The sequence below is a fragment of the Sardina pilchardus genome, chromosome 23 (assembly GCF_963854185.1).
Source record: "Sardina pilchardus chromosome 23, fSarPil1.1, whole genome shotgun sequence".
In the NCBI taxonomy this organism is placed as follows: Eukaryota; Metazoa; Chordata; class Actinopteri; order Clupeiformes; family Clupeidae; genus Sardina; species Sardina pilchardus.
Window position 1 is genome coordinate 12,346,488 of NC_085016.1, and position 20,454 is coordinate 12,366,941.

General features: G+C 44.1%; 1 protein-coding gene across 1 annotated transcript in view; it reads right to left on the reverse strand.

Annotated features, from left to right (window-relative positions):
* Positions 1-944: 944 nt before the first annotated feature.
* Positions 945-20,454, reverse strand: part of gpc6a (glypican 6a) — a 123,401-nt gene continuing 103,891 nt past the window's right edge. Inside the window, exons 7-9 of the mRNA XM_062527509.1 lie at positions 10,615-10,748; positions 7,278-7,453; positions 945-5,285 (exon numbers count right to left, since the gene is read on the reverse strand). Coding sequence (XP_062383493.1) covers positions 5,071-5,285; positions 7,278-7,453; positions 10,615-10,748 — 525 coding nt within the window. The 3' untranslated portion in view covers positions 945-5,070. The remainder of the gene's footprint in view (positions 5,286-7,277; positions 7,454-10,614; positions 10,749-20,454) is intronic.

The window sequence follows — 20,454 nt, forward strand, 5'->3', positions numbered from 1 at the left end:
AAATGAGGTCTTCAATGTCTATGCAAGGAGAAATGAGTACATTGGCAGCACATCAGATAACATGACAAATATTACCTTTATTTCCAAGAAAAGGTGTCTGACAGTTATCACGTTTTCCATTTGACTGTTTTTTTTTTTTTACTTCAACCTTTTTTTCATGATTGTGTCTGAAAGGTGCCTTTTGTTTTGATGAAATATTGTAAATCCATGGACAAAGCCGCCACATGTTCATGGTGAAATAGTCACATAACAGCTTTGTTCATTTGACAAAAACGGCATATTAAATGTGAGGAAACATATTATGATGAAGATATGGATAAGGCCGTGTGAAAATCCATTGTTATACTCGTTCTGTTTTATCATTGCCCTGTATCTTCCCTGAACAATGCCTTCCAACCAGCCGGATCCTGGTTCTTCTGATGGAAAAATGATGTTTGATGTTGAGTTCTAGACACCTACGCTCTTAGAAGAAGGGTGCAAATCATAAATGGTTAATGGTTCTTTAACCCATGGTTCTTTAACCCATCTTGAAGTATTCACCAAAGGACCCCCTAGGGGTTATTAAAACCTGCATGATTCTATATAGCACCCCATCTTTGATAAAGTCTCTTTTTCACTTGTGTAGGGTAGTACAGAGTGAAGCTGTTTAGCTTACTTGGCACCTTTCACACACAATTAAGGTATTGAAATAACTTCACTAAAAACTAGATCTGATAAATCTAATAAAGAAAATGCTTTGACGGGTCTGAAAAAAAAAAACCCTGCTTCATTATAAATATTTATTCATTTCCTGCATTGTGTTGTTTATAAAACACAACACAATGACCCTTTGGCAAAAGACAAAAAGTCTTGACTGTCAATAAACAATCATCTGTTCAGCACATTTCCCTCATGATTGATTACAACTACAACAGTGAAAAAAGAGCACAAACAAATCATTACTTTTATATAAAATGTTTATTTGCACCCCTTCTATTACTTTTTCTGTATACAAGAGAGAATAACAAAACCCAAAAAAATGCAATCCATTGAACTTCTTTTTTTAAAAAAGTAAATTGTAAGGCATGTCTGCTTGTACGGCGGGAACATCGCCGTTCATGTCACCCCTAGTAGCTCAAAGCAGCGTGCTTTTAGCAGGAACTCCACAGAGTGCTAGATATTTTTTTTGTTTGCTTGTTATTTTGTTTTTTTTAACTCCATAGCCGAATCATAATGCGATGCGCGTCAACATGGCATCCTCTATCTCACATGTAAACCTGACGTAAAAAAGAAAGACCAGCAGAAATGCAGAACTGTTGAGTCAAAGTGCAATGTCAGCAAAGAGAAGGAAAAAACAAACAGAGAAAAGAGGGCATTCCTTTCTTGTTCTCTCACTGGGAATTGATAGGTTAAAAGCAGTTACAACTTGCTGAATGTCAAAAAACAACGGACATACCATAATATGCCATGCAAACCATGAGCTCACAGTGGGACACCTATTCAAGCTGTGCATTAGAACAATTGATCTTGTTTTTTTGTTAGATGACAAAAACTGCCCAGGCCACTTCTGAAATACAAAACCAATAAACTTCCCATTCTCTGAATCCAAAACGACAATTGTGCAAGACTAGGGTAGGGTAGGGTTGGGTAGGAGAGGTTGTTGTGAGTTACACTGATGAAAAGTCCACATTTACGTCCATGATACTGTCATTAGAGCTGTTCGCCTTTAGAAAAGCATTGGCCTCTTACTAGTGTTATATTCACGATAGCACACAGACTAGCAAACAGAGGCTCATTGTCCGTCGTAGCAAACAGCTAGAACCCACTGAAGGAGCTATACATTCAGACAAATTGGACTAATTTATCCACGATAAAGAGACAGGTGAATTATCTGGTGTGCGTACCTGATGTGCTGCTCCGATAACAAAACACCCAGCCCTACCAGACTTTGAGGGGTGAAAGAGAGAGGGGGGTAATTCTCTACTGGAATGAGGGGCAGAACACTTGCTCCGTTTCTCAAGCTAAGAGGTCCTTTGTGTTGTGTGTAACAACAAGCCCTTTTGGGACTCACAGTCCCTCTGCCCAAGATGAGGGATTTCACTTCTGAACAAACACTCTCATTCTTACACGCACATACACGCACACACACACACACACACACACACACACACACACACACACACACACACACACACACACACACACACACACACACACACACACACACACACACACACACACTAACAGATGACTACACACACTCTAGAGAAAGAGCAAAAAAGAGAAAACAGAATCCTGGCGTAAGTCTCTGAGGAACTCCGAATAAAAGAGGTCTCTTTCTGTCCCACAGCACAGGGCCCTTCACACAGGCTCTTCAGCATGAGGGGAGCCACTACACTCCCACTCACTCAGCCCACCCCGGTTTCTCATTTCCAAATCCGCCACAACGGTCTCTCACCGGCAGTTGGGGGGAAGAGTGGTTCCATCTCGCAAAGGGCAGGATCTCAGACACACACACACACACATACACACACACACACACACACACACACACACACAAACACTTGTTCCTGGCAGGTCAACCAAATCACCTATCCCCCAGCAACATCGTTTGCCAAAATCAAAATCAACCCCCTCCAAATCGTGCTCTTCTTTACTCGGGATGTGTGTAGACCTTTTATCGATCTACCTTATCTGTTGTAGGGGGGTGTTATACTTCTGGGAAATCAGATTTTTGAGACATTCCAGCTTCCAAGCAGCAGTGAATGCAATTCGGGTAAGAACACATTAAGAAGAAGTATTTCTAAGGAAAAGATAATAAAACAGAGTCACTGACAAAAAGGGAAAGACTGAAAATGTGTGACTCAGTTGACATCTTTCTTAGGTAGGGCATTGGGTGAAAATGAGGATATAACATTTGGCAAGCAAACACAACCGTCACCGAAACCCTCTGTAATGATACCGGTATGTTCCCTGTATACTGTGCCACTCTAAAGATATTGTGTTTTTATTCCCTCCTGAAAAGTCCTCATTAAAGTTCAATTCCAATCACGGACAGAAAGGGAAAGCCTATTAAATATGATTGACACGTACAGTATTCACTTTTCGCAGGAGTCTTTGTTTTCATGTTTAGGTGAGTGTGGCTCATTTTCCCCCGATTCCAGATCAGTTCTTCCTGTCATTAGAAATCAAAGTGCCATCACGACAGTCAGAACGCGCTTCAGAACGAGACCCGGGAAGTGACTAGGGTTGATAAAAAAAAAAAAAAAAAAAAAAAAAAAACACTCCGTTCACTGCTGCTCACAAAACAAGCTAACAGCAACAAAGCAAGGAGAACAAAAATCAGAAAAACGTACATACATTGAAAGCAATTACAGGGGCCATGGCACCTAAAGCACACACAAACTGAAACGCATCATTCCATGGAAACTTAAACTAAAGAAAAAGGATAAGATTGTGATGAGCTTTTAATGGGTTGACAGAAAGGACATAATGTTTACAGACAGGTCAACCCTGAGTGAATAGATAAAAGGTTAATTTCTGTGGTTACAAAAATAAATGATTAATACATACTTGGTTGAGGAGATATACTGATGCACTTCGAAAAGCAAGTTTGGATCTACTGGCAAAACTCAACCCTTCCCCTAAACATCTCCCTTCCCCCAACACCTACTCTGAACAGGGGGTAATTTGTTAAGTTTCAATTAGACATACAGTTTACTGTGAGGTGACATAGGTGTGCTTTGCAGTTATGAATTTTGGATGGGGGGGATGTGATCCGGTTATTTCATCAACACAATCATGTGTCATGAATTTTGAAATGTTTGTAGGAGGACTTCATTCACACACGCCATATTAACGGTGAGGGCTTTTTACTTAGTCCTTCATTTGATCGACTTCACCAAAAACATCAATGCTCTCAAAAAAACAAAAAAAAAAAAAAAAAAAAATGAAAATAAATTAATGCCTGCATTTAAAGGAACAGACTGTCAAAATCAGCATAATAAGCTCTGTTAGATATGATGTTAATTTAGATCCAATGTTGATAGAGGCTAAAATATAGCTATTTTTGAAAATATAAATAATTTTTCTTTTCTCTTCATAAGAAAAAAACAAAGATTATATTAATAAAAAGATTGAAACTAACCAAATCTGTGCAAAAGCTGAAGTTGTTTATACTAAGCCTTTCATGTAATGTTTACTTTCAAATGTGTGCAAAACTGTTTCAACTCTATAATTCGTTCAAATTTCTCTTCAATCAGAGCAATGACACACCATTTGTGTGTGTATGCGAAATTAAAAGCTCGGAGAATCAAAAATAACAACCATCTCATGTTTACTCACAGCAGAATGTGAGCATCTGCACATCACCATGTTGTTCTTGGGTAGGAGGGGCTGAACAGGGCAAAACAGACTTCGGGGAATTTTTTTTTCTCTTTTTTTTTACATTTCAAAGGTTCCATTTAGTCAGTATAAAACAAAACAACAAAAAATAGAATTTCTTTTCTTTTTTTTAATCTTTTTCTGTCCTTTTTGTGTTTCTCTGCTGTACTCCGACTGAGCGAGCTGCGCCTCAGCGATGTAAATTAGAAGAAAAAAGTAGTTGTTGGCCGTATCGAAAGCTGTTTTGATGGTGGCACCGGGCATTCTTTGGAACAAGCAGGATGCGGGAGGTGCGCACTCTCATTCGTTCCTCTCTCCTCGCAGTGAAGCTGCTCTCCACCTGGGGGGGGTTTCACTCATTTCAATTTCATTTTGACGTTTTTCACTCTCTTCACTTCTCTCTCTCTCTCACACACTCTCTTGTTCTCTCTTTCCAAAGCATTGCATTTTTTTTTCTCCATTTCTTTTCTATTTTTTTATTTATTTATTTTTTTAGTAAAATTGTCCGGTTTGGGAAAGGCTGACAGCATGAGCGTCCGCGTCTGTGCTGCTGCGCTGTCTTGACATGTCCAGAGAGTCCATGGTGATTCCTATCTGCCCCTTTCTCTCTCTCTCTCTCTCTCTCTCTCTCTCTCTCTCTCCTCTCTCTCTCTATCCCTCTCTCTCTTTCTCTATCCTTCTCTCTCTCTCCCACCCCTCACACTACCATTATCTCCACTGCCAGAGCAGGACCAGCTGCAGTGCCAGTGATGTGAGGACGACAGACGAGGCGGCCGCGCGGGACGCGGCGGCGCGGCCGGAGGCGGCCTGACCGTCGCTGCGGTCAGCGCTCACCACGGGGGCCTCGGTCCCGGTGAACTCGAACTCCGTGGTGCAGCCTTCCGTACAGCCGCTCCCGCTGCCCGAGCCGCTGCCCTCGTCACCTGGGAGGGAGAACACAGGTGCGCACACAAACACAAACAGAGGGCTTGAGTACACACAGAAACCCCATGTACTGTACACAGGTAAAAAGCTTCAGAGGATTTAGGAATTCACACCGAAGACCCACAACACTCACAGATATACCCCAAAACACCCAGTTAAACACACACACACACACACACACACACACACACACACACACACACAGGCAGTGTGAGCATATACATACACACTTCTACACCATCAGAAATGACAGCAGTCATACTCAAGGCTGAATCAAGATATAAATCCTTTCCTATGCTTAGAGGTGTCCGCTAATTGTCCACAGACTGATCTGTGACAGTAAACAATGATGTGGTGGTGGCTGACACTAACCACAGCGCTGTCGGTTACACGGTTAGGGGCAGCATGGTTTGGCCAGGAAGTCACAGTGTTGGTCCCCTTGCCTAAAGGCATCACTGTTGCTGAACCGGGCCACTGCAAGGCGTCTTAGGCTGAAAGCACTGTATCCTATTTCACGTGTACAGCAGGGTTTGTGTATGCAGGAAGAAGGGGACGTTTTGGCACTGATAAATGAAGTGTCTGAAAGACAGAGTGAGTTTTCTGCTGGCTTACTTATATGACAGCAATACACATGACAAAAAGAATGCTTCCCTGTTGCCTGTTGACGTGGCACTTCAGCTCAGTTCACTTCAGTTTGTGCTGGGAGGTCAGATAGTCTCTTCAATAAGCATTTACAACAGCAGGAAATGGGAACAATATTTGTTTTTACATGAAAGACCACAAAACAAGCTTCATAGCGTCATCCTCGTGCTTTGTTTAACTATGAGTGGAGTGTTATGGCCTCTTATGTTTGTGGGGTTTTATTTATCTGTTTTTCTCTCTCTGTGTTTTGTACCATTGGCGATATTTCATATTTAACCCATTTTCCAATAAAGCTGTCTGACACAAACCCAGCCTGGGGCTTGTGGTTGTCATTGAAATTGTTTCATTTCACAAACAGTTCATTGATTCTAGGTCAAATGAAACCCAAAGAAGTGAAACATTACTTTCATTATGTCTTGACTCTCGCTCTGCTAGAAAATACACCTGCTTGGGATGAGGCATGGTTGACATGTGAGGTTGTTCAAACCCCTCCGCGTGACACATTGAACAAATGCCACAAAAGACAACGTCTATGTCAAATGGTCCAGTTGAGAACCATTGCAAAATGAATTCCCTTTCTGTCTTTTTCGAACCTTGAAACACTCATACATGCCTTCATCACATCAAGGCTATAAGACTATTGCAACTCACTGTATGTAAGCCCTCAATAGACTTCAAAATGCAACTGCTAGACTATTAAGTGGGTTTCTAAGAAATGTTAGCGTATAACTGCTAAGTTGGCTCATCTACACTGGCTACCTGTGGAGTACAGACTTGATTTTAATTTTTTTTTGCTTTCAAGAACCTTCAACAGCTTTACACTGCAATATCTACAGTAGGTGAACTTTTACGTCCTCACTGTGCTCCAAGATTGCTTAGGTCGTCTTCTCTCAATCTCGTCTTTGCCCACAATATGATTATTGATTATTGCCTCCATCAAGGAGGTTATGTTTTCATAGGGTTTGTTTGTCTGTCTGTTTGTTTGTTCGCAAGATAACTCAAAAAGTTATGGATGGATTTTGCTGAAAATTGTAGGGAAGATCTGAAATGACCCAAGGAAGAAACCATCACATTTTGGGAGTGATCTATATCACCGTCTGGATCCAGGAGGCAGTTACATTTTCGATTGGTGGGGGTTTGCGATGTCTCAGTGCTTTTCTAGTTATTATTATTATTATTATTATTATTATTATTATTATGCTTTTGTTTTGTTTTTATAAGTGAAGCATTTTGGGTCAGTTCTGTTGTGTTAAATGTGCTTTATAAATAAAGTTGACTGGACTGGACTGGTAATTCATGATGTCTATTTTATCTTGGTGCCTACAGTATGTGTTGTAGTGGGCACTCACTGGAATCTTGGAAGTAGATGTCGTTGCCGTTGTATGCGTTCCGTAACTTCGTGGTCATCATGCGAAGCGTCATGATCTGCTGGCGGATGAAGGTGTCCGGTCGAGTGATGTCCACCTCCACCTCGGGATTGTGCAGCTGATTTGTCAAACCATCCTTCACCACTTCAGGAAAGTACCTGCAAAGAAAAAAGCCCGTTAAAAACGTCAGAATCCTTTTGAAATGCAAAACAGTGTGACATATATCATATAATCAGAATGATGGAACGTTTGGACATTCTAATGACATTCCACTCACACTCAGTCATTCATTCATTCACAGACTTCTTGTCCATTCAATATCCTTGACTCCTTTTGTCTCATGTTCTATACATTTTCTAAAGGTAATGTCCTCTTCACACTGTCTAAATTCATTACAACTGCCATTGTTACAATGCCTTCCTGTGCATACATAATATTGTGAGCGTCTTTATGGCAATCCCATGTTGTTAAGTGCTGCATATAGCCTAGTGTATGTTATGATCTGACACTAAAATATTATGTATCATATGCTTCCTTTATTGACTGGTGTAATATGTGGCATGCCTTGCCAAAACACACACAGACACACACACACAGACACACAGACACACACACACACACACACACACACACACACACACACACACACACACACACACACACACACACACACACACACACACACACACACACACACACACACACACACACACACACCCACCTACACACACACCTACACACCTTATTGCAATGGACATACAGGGGACACTTCAGAATTACACAATGCCAGCACCGTCTTTGAGGAAGTGTTCACACAGTAAGTCATTAAGTCGTTTAAAACGCGGCGAGCAGCATGAAGGTCCCTTTGAGCTGGAGAGTTCTAGAGTGGCCATAAAACTGGGGCTGCATAATGAGAGGAGACAGCCCATTACGCGCCGTCCCCCGTCTCTACTCGCGTCGCCTCATCGCCGGGGCCATCGAGGGGGTGAGGGACAAGGGCTTCCGTGTTTTCCCAACTCATCTCCCCTCCGCACGCTTGTTTACCTCCTCTGACTGTCACAGCTGGTAAATGTTTACGGAGAGATCGCTTGGCATGGAGGGGGCAAGTGTGTGTGTGTGTGTGTGTGTGATGAGGTCACAGGAGCAAGCTGGGGAGACCTTTGACTGAACCCACCTGAATAATCAAGGTGAAGCTTCCACCAGCGTTAGAGTGCAATCCTGTACGATTCCTTCACTACTGAACACGGCATTGCGTGTCCTGGACTGGATCGAGTGCTTTGGTTGGCCTCTAAACTAATTCACTGCCTGTGACCTTAAGACAAAATGTAGAGGACAATAACTCCATCCATATTTTATGTCTGAGAGAGTTCCTCATTTTTAATTCTGTCAGAAAAAAAAATGGATTGGCTTAAACAGTCCAGACATATTTTGCAGCACAGTGACATTTTAAGTAGGACTCAAAGCAGAGCTTCATGGGAACGTGAACAGAGGACGAGGGATGGGGGGCTTCCTCATGTGAAGAACCACCTCATCACAAGTAATAAGCACCTTTTATCGTTTCAAGACACCCACAGTGCCCCTATTAGTGGTTTCTGTGGCAGACTCCTGTCTATTGGGAAGAGGGGAGGGAACCAGTGAAGTAAAAAAGTATTTTTATGACACCATCTGGTAATGTTATCGCTCGGGGGATAGGAAGGCCAAAGCAGGGGGGGTGAGGCTGGTTGGCCTGCCAGGCTTTCCTGCCTTGTGTTTAAAGACTCCAGGCAGATGTCCAGGAGCAGAATGTCCAGTTCAGTTTTGGGAAGAGGGTGTGTCGAATATCAACTCCAGTTTTCCCTCCATAAAGATGACGTGTCAGCGTGTGTGTTGATCCAGCAGGTGAGCTGTCAGTTGGTTTCCTGCATGCAAAGGCGCTCATGGCTTGATCCTGCCTTGCAATGATCACATACCATGGCTGCTGTACAATTACAAGCACTAATGTAATGAAATGTAGAGCTATGGGATAGAACCAATTTGCTCAGATACAGTTGTCATTGCTGCACTAAACCAAAGAAATAGCTCTCCTAATAAAACAGCAGTTGCTCCATATCCCTCATCATCCTTATTGCAGTAGTCCTCTCAAACTGCACAGTATGTCATTCGCCACTTAGGACGCATTTGCCGAGTTGGATAACAGGATACTGTACATACTCTTCTCTTTTCTGTGTGTCCTATAACCCAGACTGACACAGCCAAACTTAGCATATTTCAGTTAAAGTGGGGTACACCAGTTGTCTTATAGATGCCGATTAGCTAGACTTACTAGTTTTGGAGGACTTGTCATTCTGCTCACAAACCACACTGGACATCCATAAGGGATGATTTACCTGGTGGTGTGCAGTGTGATCTGATAATGGCAACATGACTATCTCATATTGTTGAAATGAATCTCATACTTTAACAGCAGGTGCCTACCAAACCTGCCTCAGCTTCACACATACAGTAAGACTTTTTCTGTTTCATAACCATCAGCTGGTGGAGCGAGCAAACCTACAGTTTTTCAAGTTGTCGACGACAAATACAAAAATCATCACTCAACGTAATGTATCTTTTTGCTCAGTTTTGAGTGGCTGTCAAGCTTGTTCTTGTCAGCAGAGAGTCAAAGCAACAAAAATATGCCAACAATGATTACACATCCAATTAAAGCACTAGATGCCCTCCTCCAGCGCTGAAATAAATGAAATAAAAAGCCAAAAGCTTTATAAGCTCCCCAAAGGATGATCTTAGACAAACCTAGAATCATTTTAAAAGATACTTATAAAATCAATGAATTATAGATTGATATAGAGTGTAATAATATCTATGGTAAAAGCCAAACTATTTCCTACACTTTCTAATGGCACATCGGTATGGGCTTTTTGTTATACAGCGCCGGCTGCAGCCTTATATGGAACACGTAAATGAATATTGCTTCCCCTGGGATACCTTGGATGAAATTGCACAGCTATAACTGTATAAATCTCATACACCCATGTGAGGGGATTCAACCTTCTCACAACCACCCATAGACACACACACACACACACACACACACACACACACACACACGCACACGCACACGCACACGCACACGCACACGCACACACACACACACACACACACAGACACACACAGACACACACACACACACACACACACACATACAACACACACAACACACACACACACACACACACTTTTTTTTTTCTATTACATGCATGTCCCTGTCAGTGAGATCCTCTCACTCTTGACACTTCCTGTCTGTGGAGCAGAGAGGATGACATCCTGATAGCCATCTTACCTGGCCTTGGCGTGACTGTTCCAGCACTGCTCTGAGTCAGGGCTCACCACCCTCCCCCCTTCTGAGCAGATGCCGTTCGGCAAGCCAGACCAGAACCTCTTGGACTCCTTCAGTTTCTCCTTGATATCCACCACCTGCACAAAGACCAAACGGACAAAAAAAGCAGCTTTTAATTACACATAACAGGGTTATTATTCTTCTATTATAGAGAAGAATAAACTTGTGTTCTCCTGGACCAGTGCAACATTATTGGCATACGTAGCACTGGACTGCATCTTAACTTTCCTAAATTCTAGGAAGACTTTTAATCACATCCTGCTGAAGTTAATTTGAGAAGAACCGCATTGCTTGCCCTAGATCACTGGCGTTAAGGTGGCTCGGATAATAGCCAACTGATACACGGGGCCAGCACTGTGAATTACAAGTGGAGATAAGTTGAGCTTGTTTGTGTTGGTGGCAAACAAAGGAAGGAGGTGGAGGGGAAAAGAAATCAATTCCCGACTGCATTCCATTCAGTTGAATTGGAGGCACTGTGATCTTTTTGTCCAGAATCTCCAAGGCCAGACAAGTAGAAAGTAAATTGATTTAAAGGGATTATTTCAGGTCTTACCTGTGGACAAAGGTTTTGAGATATTGGAGACTACTTTGGAAAAACTCCAGCATAATTCCAGAGTGGAAAAACTCCTTGAATTGGTTCAGTCTCATGTAGGCCATTGTTCAAGCCTATCCACTAGACTTGGTCAACTATACTTCATTACATTTTTGTAGGTTCAGACATAACTGCACTTAATCTCAAAGGCAAAGCTTCCTTTAAATATCTTCTCCTGACATTTCCCTCACTTTCAACAAAGCTGACAAGCCAAGATGCCACAACTACAAAAATAGATAGAAAGAAACACTCTTTGGTGTTGAATGCCTCCTGATTGTTTATTCAGTGTTCTCCAGATGCAACCACCAACACTAAGACAGATGTTTTCACAGATGCCCAACATAAATCTGTGCTTGTGCAAAGACTTGGGAAAATCATGGGGATGAGTTGTGGTTAAGGAAAGCTATTTTAGGGCATTTTCTGAAGATGTCTAACCTTGAACATAAAACCAGTGAGACATAACCACTTAGGGCAGGACACACAAAGACACGGATAAAGATAGCATAAACTATCAACAATGAGGTACACAGGTAACCTTAGCGACAAGTCTTCCACAGAGAACGGCACCAGTCTTCAAGTGCCTAGTAATCTCTCTGGCCAGACGGCGGAGGCCATCTCTGACATCTTCAGCCCAGCCCTCAGGAAGGTAGTGATGGATCTCACAGAGCCCAATCGACACTAAGGTAGCCTGAACGCTGCAGACTGTATCAGCCAACTAATGACGGGATTATCTAATTACGAAAAAGTTTAACATAATTATTAAAATATTACATAAAATAGTGATGCCAGTTTGATTTGCCTGAGTACCCATATCCTTGCATCGGTTTATATTATTTGTATTTTTATGATGAACACCATAAATTATTTGAGGGAGTTTTGGTCTCATTTTGAGTATTTGGATATTGCTTGATATTGCATGTCTTAATGCCCGAGAATATATAAAGACTGTGTCAAAATATACATTAATACATGCACTGTGTATTGTATAAATGATGATACATTCAAAACAACATATGCATTAATGAAAACAAATCACACATATGCTATTGATTCTTCAGTGGTATTTCTAGGAGAGAGATTCCCAAGGATGCTGGGTGTGAATTATTGATTGTGTTTATGTTCTGTGCCACACTTCACAAGATGAACAGATTGATGCTTATCAGCCAGTGATCAAACTCCCCCCACCCCACCCTCTCCCGGAATTCTGATCTGCTACACAGAAGATGAGACACAAGATTAGAAGTTGCCTGTGGTCTAGCCTCGACGCGAGACACTGTACACGACAGCTCTTGATCAGTTAACATTTGCAAATTACATCACTTTGTCGTACTCTGAAAATCACAGCGTTGATGCGCTTTGTGATATGGTTCTTTGCATGTTCTAAGCCGCTGACAGATGACAGAGGAGTCGAGTGTATAGGTGATAAGTGGCACCTGGGGCCTATGACAGGATCTGCTCGTGCATGTTGGTGTCACCTAGGGGGGATCCAGAGGTGGTTTGGGGGAGCTGTCTGCTGCGACAGGCACAGCTCTGTGGGATGCCCTGTCACCTCGCCTTGATATGTCAATCTATGCTCCACGGAGCACTTTCCTAATGCTAACACTGCACAGCCAGTCCCATCAACCTGAGGATGACAAGCTCTGGAATTGGTGGGTAATTGCAAACAAAAACCGTCACCTGCATGATAAGGTAAATGTGGTATATACTACTGGCAAAATACTGTATATCATATATTTTATGTGTGCGTGTGTGTGTGTGTGTGTGTGTGTGTGTGTGTGTGTGTGTGTGTGTGTATGTGTGTGTGTGTGTGTGTGTGTGTGTGCGTGTGAGTGTGTGTGTGTGTGTGTGTGTGTGTGTGTGTGTGTGTGTGTGTGTGTGTGTGTGTGTGTGTGTGTGTGTGTGTCAGTGTGTGTATCTATTTCAACTGTTCCAGGCTAACACACTGTAATTGTATGGATAATAGAGCTCTCTGTAAGTATAGGGCACACATCACTGTGAGCATCCTCTCCAGGCTGTCCATACATGCTGCTGCCATATATAATAGTGGTATAGCTGGTGCTATGGCACGTTTCTGAAGGAATAGGTCTGCTCTGCTCTGAGACTGACAGCTGTGGCAGGAGACTCCACTCCTCTGGGAAGTGAATGTGACGGGGTCGTGTCAACGTCTCCATTCGACAGATTCATCATATCTTTCATATCTTCCCTCTCCATGCCCCCCCCCCCCCCCCAGACACACACACACACACTGACACACACACGCACACACACACACACACTCCCCAACTCCCCCTCAGGAGTCCTCCTCATCCCTCTCTATGACTGATGGGGGCTGTCTCTGAGCTCATCGCAGAAGACCAGCAGACAGAGGATGAGGACGAGGATGAGGATGAGGAGAGACTCTGAAGATGGTGCCTCTATGGGTGCATTCAACACAGTGAAGGGGCAGCACACGATGCAGATCAAGATCTTAATGATAATGTGTGTGTGTGCGTGTGTGTATGCGTGTGTGTGTGCGTGTGTGCGTGTGTGTGTGCGTGTGTGTGTGCGTGTGTGTGTGCGTGTGTGTGTGTGTGTGTGTGTGTGTGTGTGTGTGTGTGTGTGTGTGTGTGTGTGTGAGGGAGTGTGAATGTGTATGTGTCTCTATGTGTATGTGTGTGCTTGAGAGAGAGAGACAGAGGGAAGTGGAGGTAAGGGAGGAAAGAACAGAAACAGGAAGAAAGGAAGGAACGACAGACAAACAGTGAGAGACAGAACAAATGGTGAAACTGCCATTGAACTATCAGTTCTCTGATGACCAAAGCAAAAGCAAAGACTCAACTGGCCACTCCGCTGACCGGGCCATCTCCTGTTTCTTAGCTTCATTACCATACGGATCCTGGCAGTAAATAAACGCCTCCGACACAAGCGAGCGGGACGGAGACTGTGGAACAGGAACAGCAGGGCATTCAGGGATGGCCCTCACGCCGGCACAGTGATCATTAGCACACAGCCCCGCTATGAGCTAGGTTAACAGGCAAGATGGCTGCCCACCAGAGGCTCATCTTTCAGCGCCAGCCCAAGGCCCCCAGCAGAGCCTAGCCTAGCCGCCGCCATTACTCTCTCTGTCTCTCTCTCTCTCCCTTTACTTACAATAAAGCTTAAAAATGAATTCTCGCCTCCATCTCCACCCCCCCCCCCCCTCCCTCCCTCCCCCACGACCCCTGAAAAAGAGCCTACAGTTGACTTAACACTGAACCTATTTCTGCCTTGCCCCCACTGGTGTGACTAATTTTCACTTATTCGCTCTGCATTTAATGGTGTCAATTGGCAGCTGCTCTGGGCGCCGCCGCCACACAATAGGCACGTGCCGCTGAGGCCGACAGCGACGCACCGTCTGTCTTCCACCTCCTGTGAAGCGCACCGCGTCGAACACCACCAACAACTGCTGCATTTTTTGGGGATTATTATTTTATTTTTTTTGTACGTTGATGACGAGTTTTGGCTGAGAGGGTTTGATTTCGCTATGTGGGTCGCCATCAATTTCAAGAGAGGAGGAGGAAGAAAACAAGGGGTAATATTAGCATCACACAATATAAAGTGGGAACTTTTAGGCGTTAGCACTTAGCAGTGAGGTTGTGTGCCAGCTGTCTTGGTGTCTTAAAACTGGTTCACCAGACAAAAGTGGGCTATTTTCATCCCTGTTCTATGGATTGGATGGGGACGGAGATAAAGTCTTTCACTCAATCACACACTTCAGCGCCACTCAAGTTGATCCAGAAGAGGAAGATTCATTAGAATTCTGAGGAGCCGTCATTTAAACGTGTGTGAAGCATTCTTGGAAATACCAGAGGAGGCCTTTGCAAGGAAATGGACAATGCAAGATTATACTTTTTGAAGCCAAATCTCTGCCTCACTCACACACACACAAACACACACACACACACACACACACACACACACACACAAAAATACAGAATATTCTGTCTCTATCTCTCTCTCTCACACACACACACACACACATGCACACAGTAACACACACAGAGTATGCAATATAGGTTACACACACATAAATACGGATACATAAGACAAGCCTTGTTTATTCTAAAAGGGACCATCTCCTTGGATGTGATCCATTTTCTGGACTGGGGATTGGTGGCGGTGGCAGAGGCGGAGGAGGAGGAGGAGGAGGAGGTGGAGGAGGTGGAGGCGGTGGTGTTGGATTACTGGAGCTGATGATGTTGTTTTTGCTAAATACCCCCAGGAGATGGCCATGTGACACTAATGCAATAGGAAACCCCGCAGTGCTTTCACGATGTGGGGACTGGGGGGCACAAACCATTCACGGTAAACTAAATGCATTCAGCTCAGCTTCGGTTTCAAGGAGATGTGCGCGGCCAAGGAGGCCTGTGTGCTTTTAAATGACATCCGAGGGACAAAAATGAACGTCATCCGCTGGGTTACGGTTGTGATGAAATGGAGAGAGAGAGAGAGAGAGAGAGAGAGAGAGAGAGAGAGAGAGAGAGAGAGAGAGAGAGAGAGAGATTAGCTGAGGCTAACATACATCTGGCTATGACGTCCACATCACTATGTGTGATCATTCGTTCGCAATGAATGGCATTTTAAAACAGGCTGTGAAAACCTAACAGGCTTTCGATGATTTTTAATGAACATGCTGAGGTAGTGGTGCAAGGACAAGCCTCGGAATAAACAACTCATTACAGCTTAAAGGGGGTAGTCATGCTTCGATTCCATTCATGCCCATTCTGTGCCAGTTAGTCACAGATATATATTAATACAGGGACCCGCCACTGAATCTGTTGTGTTTTCTGTGGAATTATAATTTGTAAAGTTGTTATTTCTTATTTTCATATATACTTACCTTAAACCAGGATTACAATTGCACTTATGGAGAGAAACTGAGATAAACAGAGGTGTAGCTGCCAAATAGCGTAGTATCTCTTTAAGAGTTGAGTGTGCCGTGAGTCATGTGACCAGCATTGAGTGTGTTAAAAGGAAGCGCAAGATTCTGTCTTTTTGTGTTGTTGTTTCTTGCACAGAATCTACGGCGGTGCCAAGGTTTCCACTTGAGCAGCAACCCCTCCTGCCCGCCAGTGTTCTACATGCCCCGGGTGACCACCCTGTCGGACGCCATGTCACATGGCCTCTTGAATCACCGGAGCACTGAGGCGGGCTCACGCTCTCACCGTTGCATATTAAGAGCACCCCGGCGCTCCCACAAGCGTCCGCGCCCGACACCAAACCCCCCCACACTCACACACACATCCCCCCCCCCCCCACCCACCCCGACGGACTCCGCCAAGGCCCTGGCTCGAGTGCCCCTCGCCCCAGCTGCACACATCAAAAGGCTGGCGCTGCAAATGGCGGCTTTTGGTCTTTGAAGGCCGACTTGCAACCCCTCGGCTCGCTTCTGTACAGTTGGAGGCCTGTCTGCTACCCCGTCCCCCCACCCCCAGCCCCCGTCTCCCCCGTTACACACACACACACACACACACACACACACACACACACACACACACACACACACACACACACACACATTCACACACACACACACACACACACACACACACACACACACACACACACACACCACCCTCCGAGCCCCCAAAGGTCCTCCACCACCTCTCTCTTCCAGTGCAAAAAGGAGCCAGGCCCTCCTTTAAGACGTGCGCCTCCTCGTGCTAAAGCAGAGTGACCTCTCATTAGCGGCGTTTGTTCTGCTCCCTCTGGCCCTGGCGCCGGCCCACAGGACTAGCGGGAGCGCGTGCTAATGCACTTGTTTCATGCCGGCGCAGATAAGAAGCGCGGACAGGAGCGGAGTGGATTCCACTAATTGGGCCGGGGATTACTCGGCATGATATTGCACTGTTTGTGCTTCGCCGCGTGCGAACATGTCCCTTGGTATTTCCCTTTTTTTTTTTTTTACTCCTTCTCCTCTTCATCTTTTCTTATAAGGAATTTTTTTCAAGAGAGAAAGATGTTTTTTTTTTTTCGTGGCGTATGGAAACACCATGGAATGGATAATAATAAGTCAATGTCACGGTCGTGCGGCTCGGACATCCACTGCGCGTGCGGAAGCACGGTGGACACGGTGTGGCAGCTTTCGAGCAAGGTCTGACTGATCCATGTCAGTATCCTCTGCCACTCCGCAGAACGCGCCCCTAATTCACAGTTGGAGGATAAATAATTTACAAGTGGATTATATATAGCATGTCTCCTGGCTGTCGTGAAGGAGGGGGGGAAGGTGTGTGTGTGTGTGTGTGTGTGTGTGTGTGTGTGTGTGGTGGAGGGGGAGGGGGGTGGGGGGGGGAGATGGCAAAGAAAACGATGCCTCGGCACGTTTTATGAAGATCATGCATTTCACAGACAGACCACGCACAGACAAGATGCTTCTCGGGTTGCAGAGGTGGCCTCCGGTTCCTCGGTGATGACTGTGGGTGTGTGTGTGTGTGTGTGTGTGTGTGTGTGTGTAATGGTGGTGATGCAGGTGGAACGGACGTGGCTGAGACACACCACCTCCCCTCTCACACAGCCATCCTCACCTCACCCATGACTCCACCATCACCCCCACCGCCCCCCCGCCCCCCCCCCCCCTTTCCTGCCACCTCACCTCCCTCCGGCCCCATGGCAACTCCTGGACTTTTTATGGCCCCGCGCTCGACGGGCCCCGTCCCTTGCCAAGGTCTGAAAGGCGATCCCAACAGGATGTGAGAGAGAGAGAAGGAGAGAGAGAGGGAGATAGAGAGAGAGAGAGAGACAGGAACACAGCGATTGCTTCCTTTTTAGTGCCTGTCACCAGGGGCTAGCACAAATTGCCACAAACCGTTTAATGACACCGGCTTTCATGTCTCAGCCCGACAGCGCAACCGTCAAGACCCTGGCTATGGTGCGTGTGTGTGTGTGTGTGTGTGTGTGTGTGTGGTGGAGGGGTTGGGGAGGAAGATCCTATGACACCGATGACTAAGGCCCCGGGGAGAAGGTTAAGTGTGGGCAGAGACCCCCTCCCCTCCCCTCCCGTCCTGTCCCTGGAGTTCCAACTGAAGTTAAAATCCGGGCTGGATTACGGTAACCTTCGTAATACCTGAGATTTAACACATCCATCAAACAAACCGCAGTGAAAACCAAGGGCACTTGCCACTTAGGGAATCACAGTCATGTACCCCCACCACACTGCCTGTTACAAAGACACAACATACTGTAACATTAAAAAAAAATGTTTTGTTCATATTTTTGCTTTTCTCTTAGGTAAGAGGGAATTTGTGGTTGAAAGCAAGATAAGAGGGAAAATACCTCTGTTTTCGATAGTTCACTTACTGACTCTGCAGTGCAAAGAAACATACGTTTTGAAAGCGTGGAACATAAAAAAAAAAACATGTGAATGTAACAAGAGTATTGACCTGTTGAGTTAGTAAGGGTTAATGGATGACATGGCGTTTGGGTAGCAGGGGTTAATGCATGTTTGAAGTGGTAATGTGGCCACAACATGAAGCACAGTGTCTGAAAGTGCATTAGCTTCTGCTACTTCGGCTACCATAACACCATAAAGTCCATTATCCGGCTTATACCACTGTTGCAACAATTGCATTGTACTTCATTTGCTGATGTCATTTTCACATTTCAATTGCTAAAACTGTCTTGTTTGTAGAACTACTTCTTTCCTCAAAAAAATCATCTAATTCCAGAGACAAACTGCTGTTACTAGTTCTAAATGGATAGTTGTGATGGCCAAGGATGAGTCTCTTGTTGCCAAGCTAGTCAGGATTCTATTGAGCCTTGCCCTTGAAAAATCACCATTGTCCTTACTCCAAATGAACTTTGTTGCAACATGTCTGTTCATTTATAATTCACGGGTTTGCCAAATTGATATACAAGCGCAATACAGTCCAAAAAGTGGAACTACTTCATAGGTGTGCAAATATCACAAGGTTAATTGGTGCTCTGAAGAGTGTATCAAAATAGGAAATTCAACCAAGCAGTGGTAACTAAAGTTTGGCTTATTTCAGGCTTCAGTGAGTCATAGATAATTAAATGATCAGAAATGGTGTTTTAAGATGGAACGTGATCATATTTAAAATAAGTTAACTTTTTTTGAGTAGCAGAGATAAAAATGGACCCTTAAAATGTCTGTTTGCTGTAGATTTACATGACATAGACATTTTATTTTAAGCACTATGACTAAGTGATTTAGCATGTAGAGAACTGCAACGGCCCATGCTGAAGACTGTGACGTGCATGAACACACGCAAGACAGACACACCTTGCTGGGAATGCAGTTCAGATATCACACGTTCACAATACAGCACGATACCACATCTGCCTTGTAACTGTGTTAAGGGGGCGTTATGGCCTCACACATCTATTATCAAGTGGGACACATCAGTCATTCTACAAGAGCAAAATTCTAGTTCTTTGTATTGGAATGAACTTACTTTCCCAGTAACTTCAGAGAGCCTTTTGCTGTTAGGCAATTGCTAATAAGCTTACAGTAGATGCCAGCCAGACACAAGCCCTGTCCATTTGTGGCCCTCTAGTATGAACATTGTTCATACTGCACATCCATATCGATTCTGCTCTGATAAGGCTACTGCTAATGCAGTATTTATGTCCAATCTATACTGTATTACTGCAAGCCGTACCATTTTCTTAACAGTATACTACTGTCTCTACACTGTCTGTGTGTTGCACTTTTCTGCTTTTTTGCTTTTCTTTTCTGAAGGCCACTGGGTATCGTATATTTATTGTTGTAGATTTAAAAGGAAGACAAACCTCAATATTTAAAATGCACTGTTTATTCAGAGGTTAAAGGGTATTTAGCACTACGCATTTTGTTCTTGCTAGTGGGGTGATGAGAGTATCATAACTCTATTGAACGTGATGACACACTGAACTGCATTGTGTGTTGTCTACTGCATTTCATTGTCTTTGTACTTGTACTCTGCACAATGACAATAAAGTTGAATCTCATCTAATGAGTACTGACAGGGCAAGCCACTTAATATGATATTATCACCATTGTCACTATTGGTGAGCTTTAGTGCAGTGTAACATGTGCAATAACATAATAAGGATATATTTCCGAGCGATTACACGGTATAAAGGTTTGGGAATGAGGTTACTCCAAGAAAACACCCAAGTGAAGTTTTATCACATAAAATATCACTGGAATCAATGTGAGGAAAATCAATTTGGGT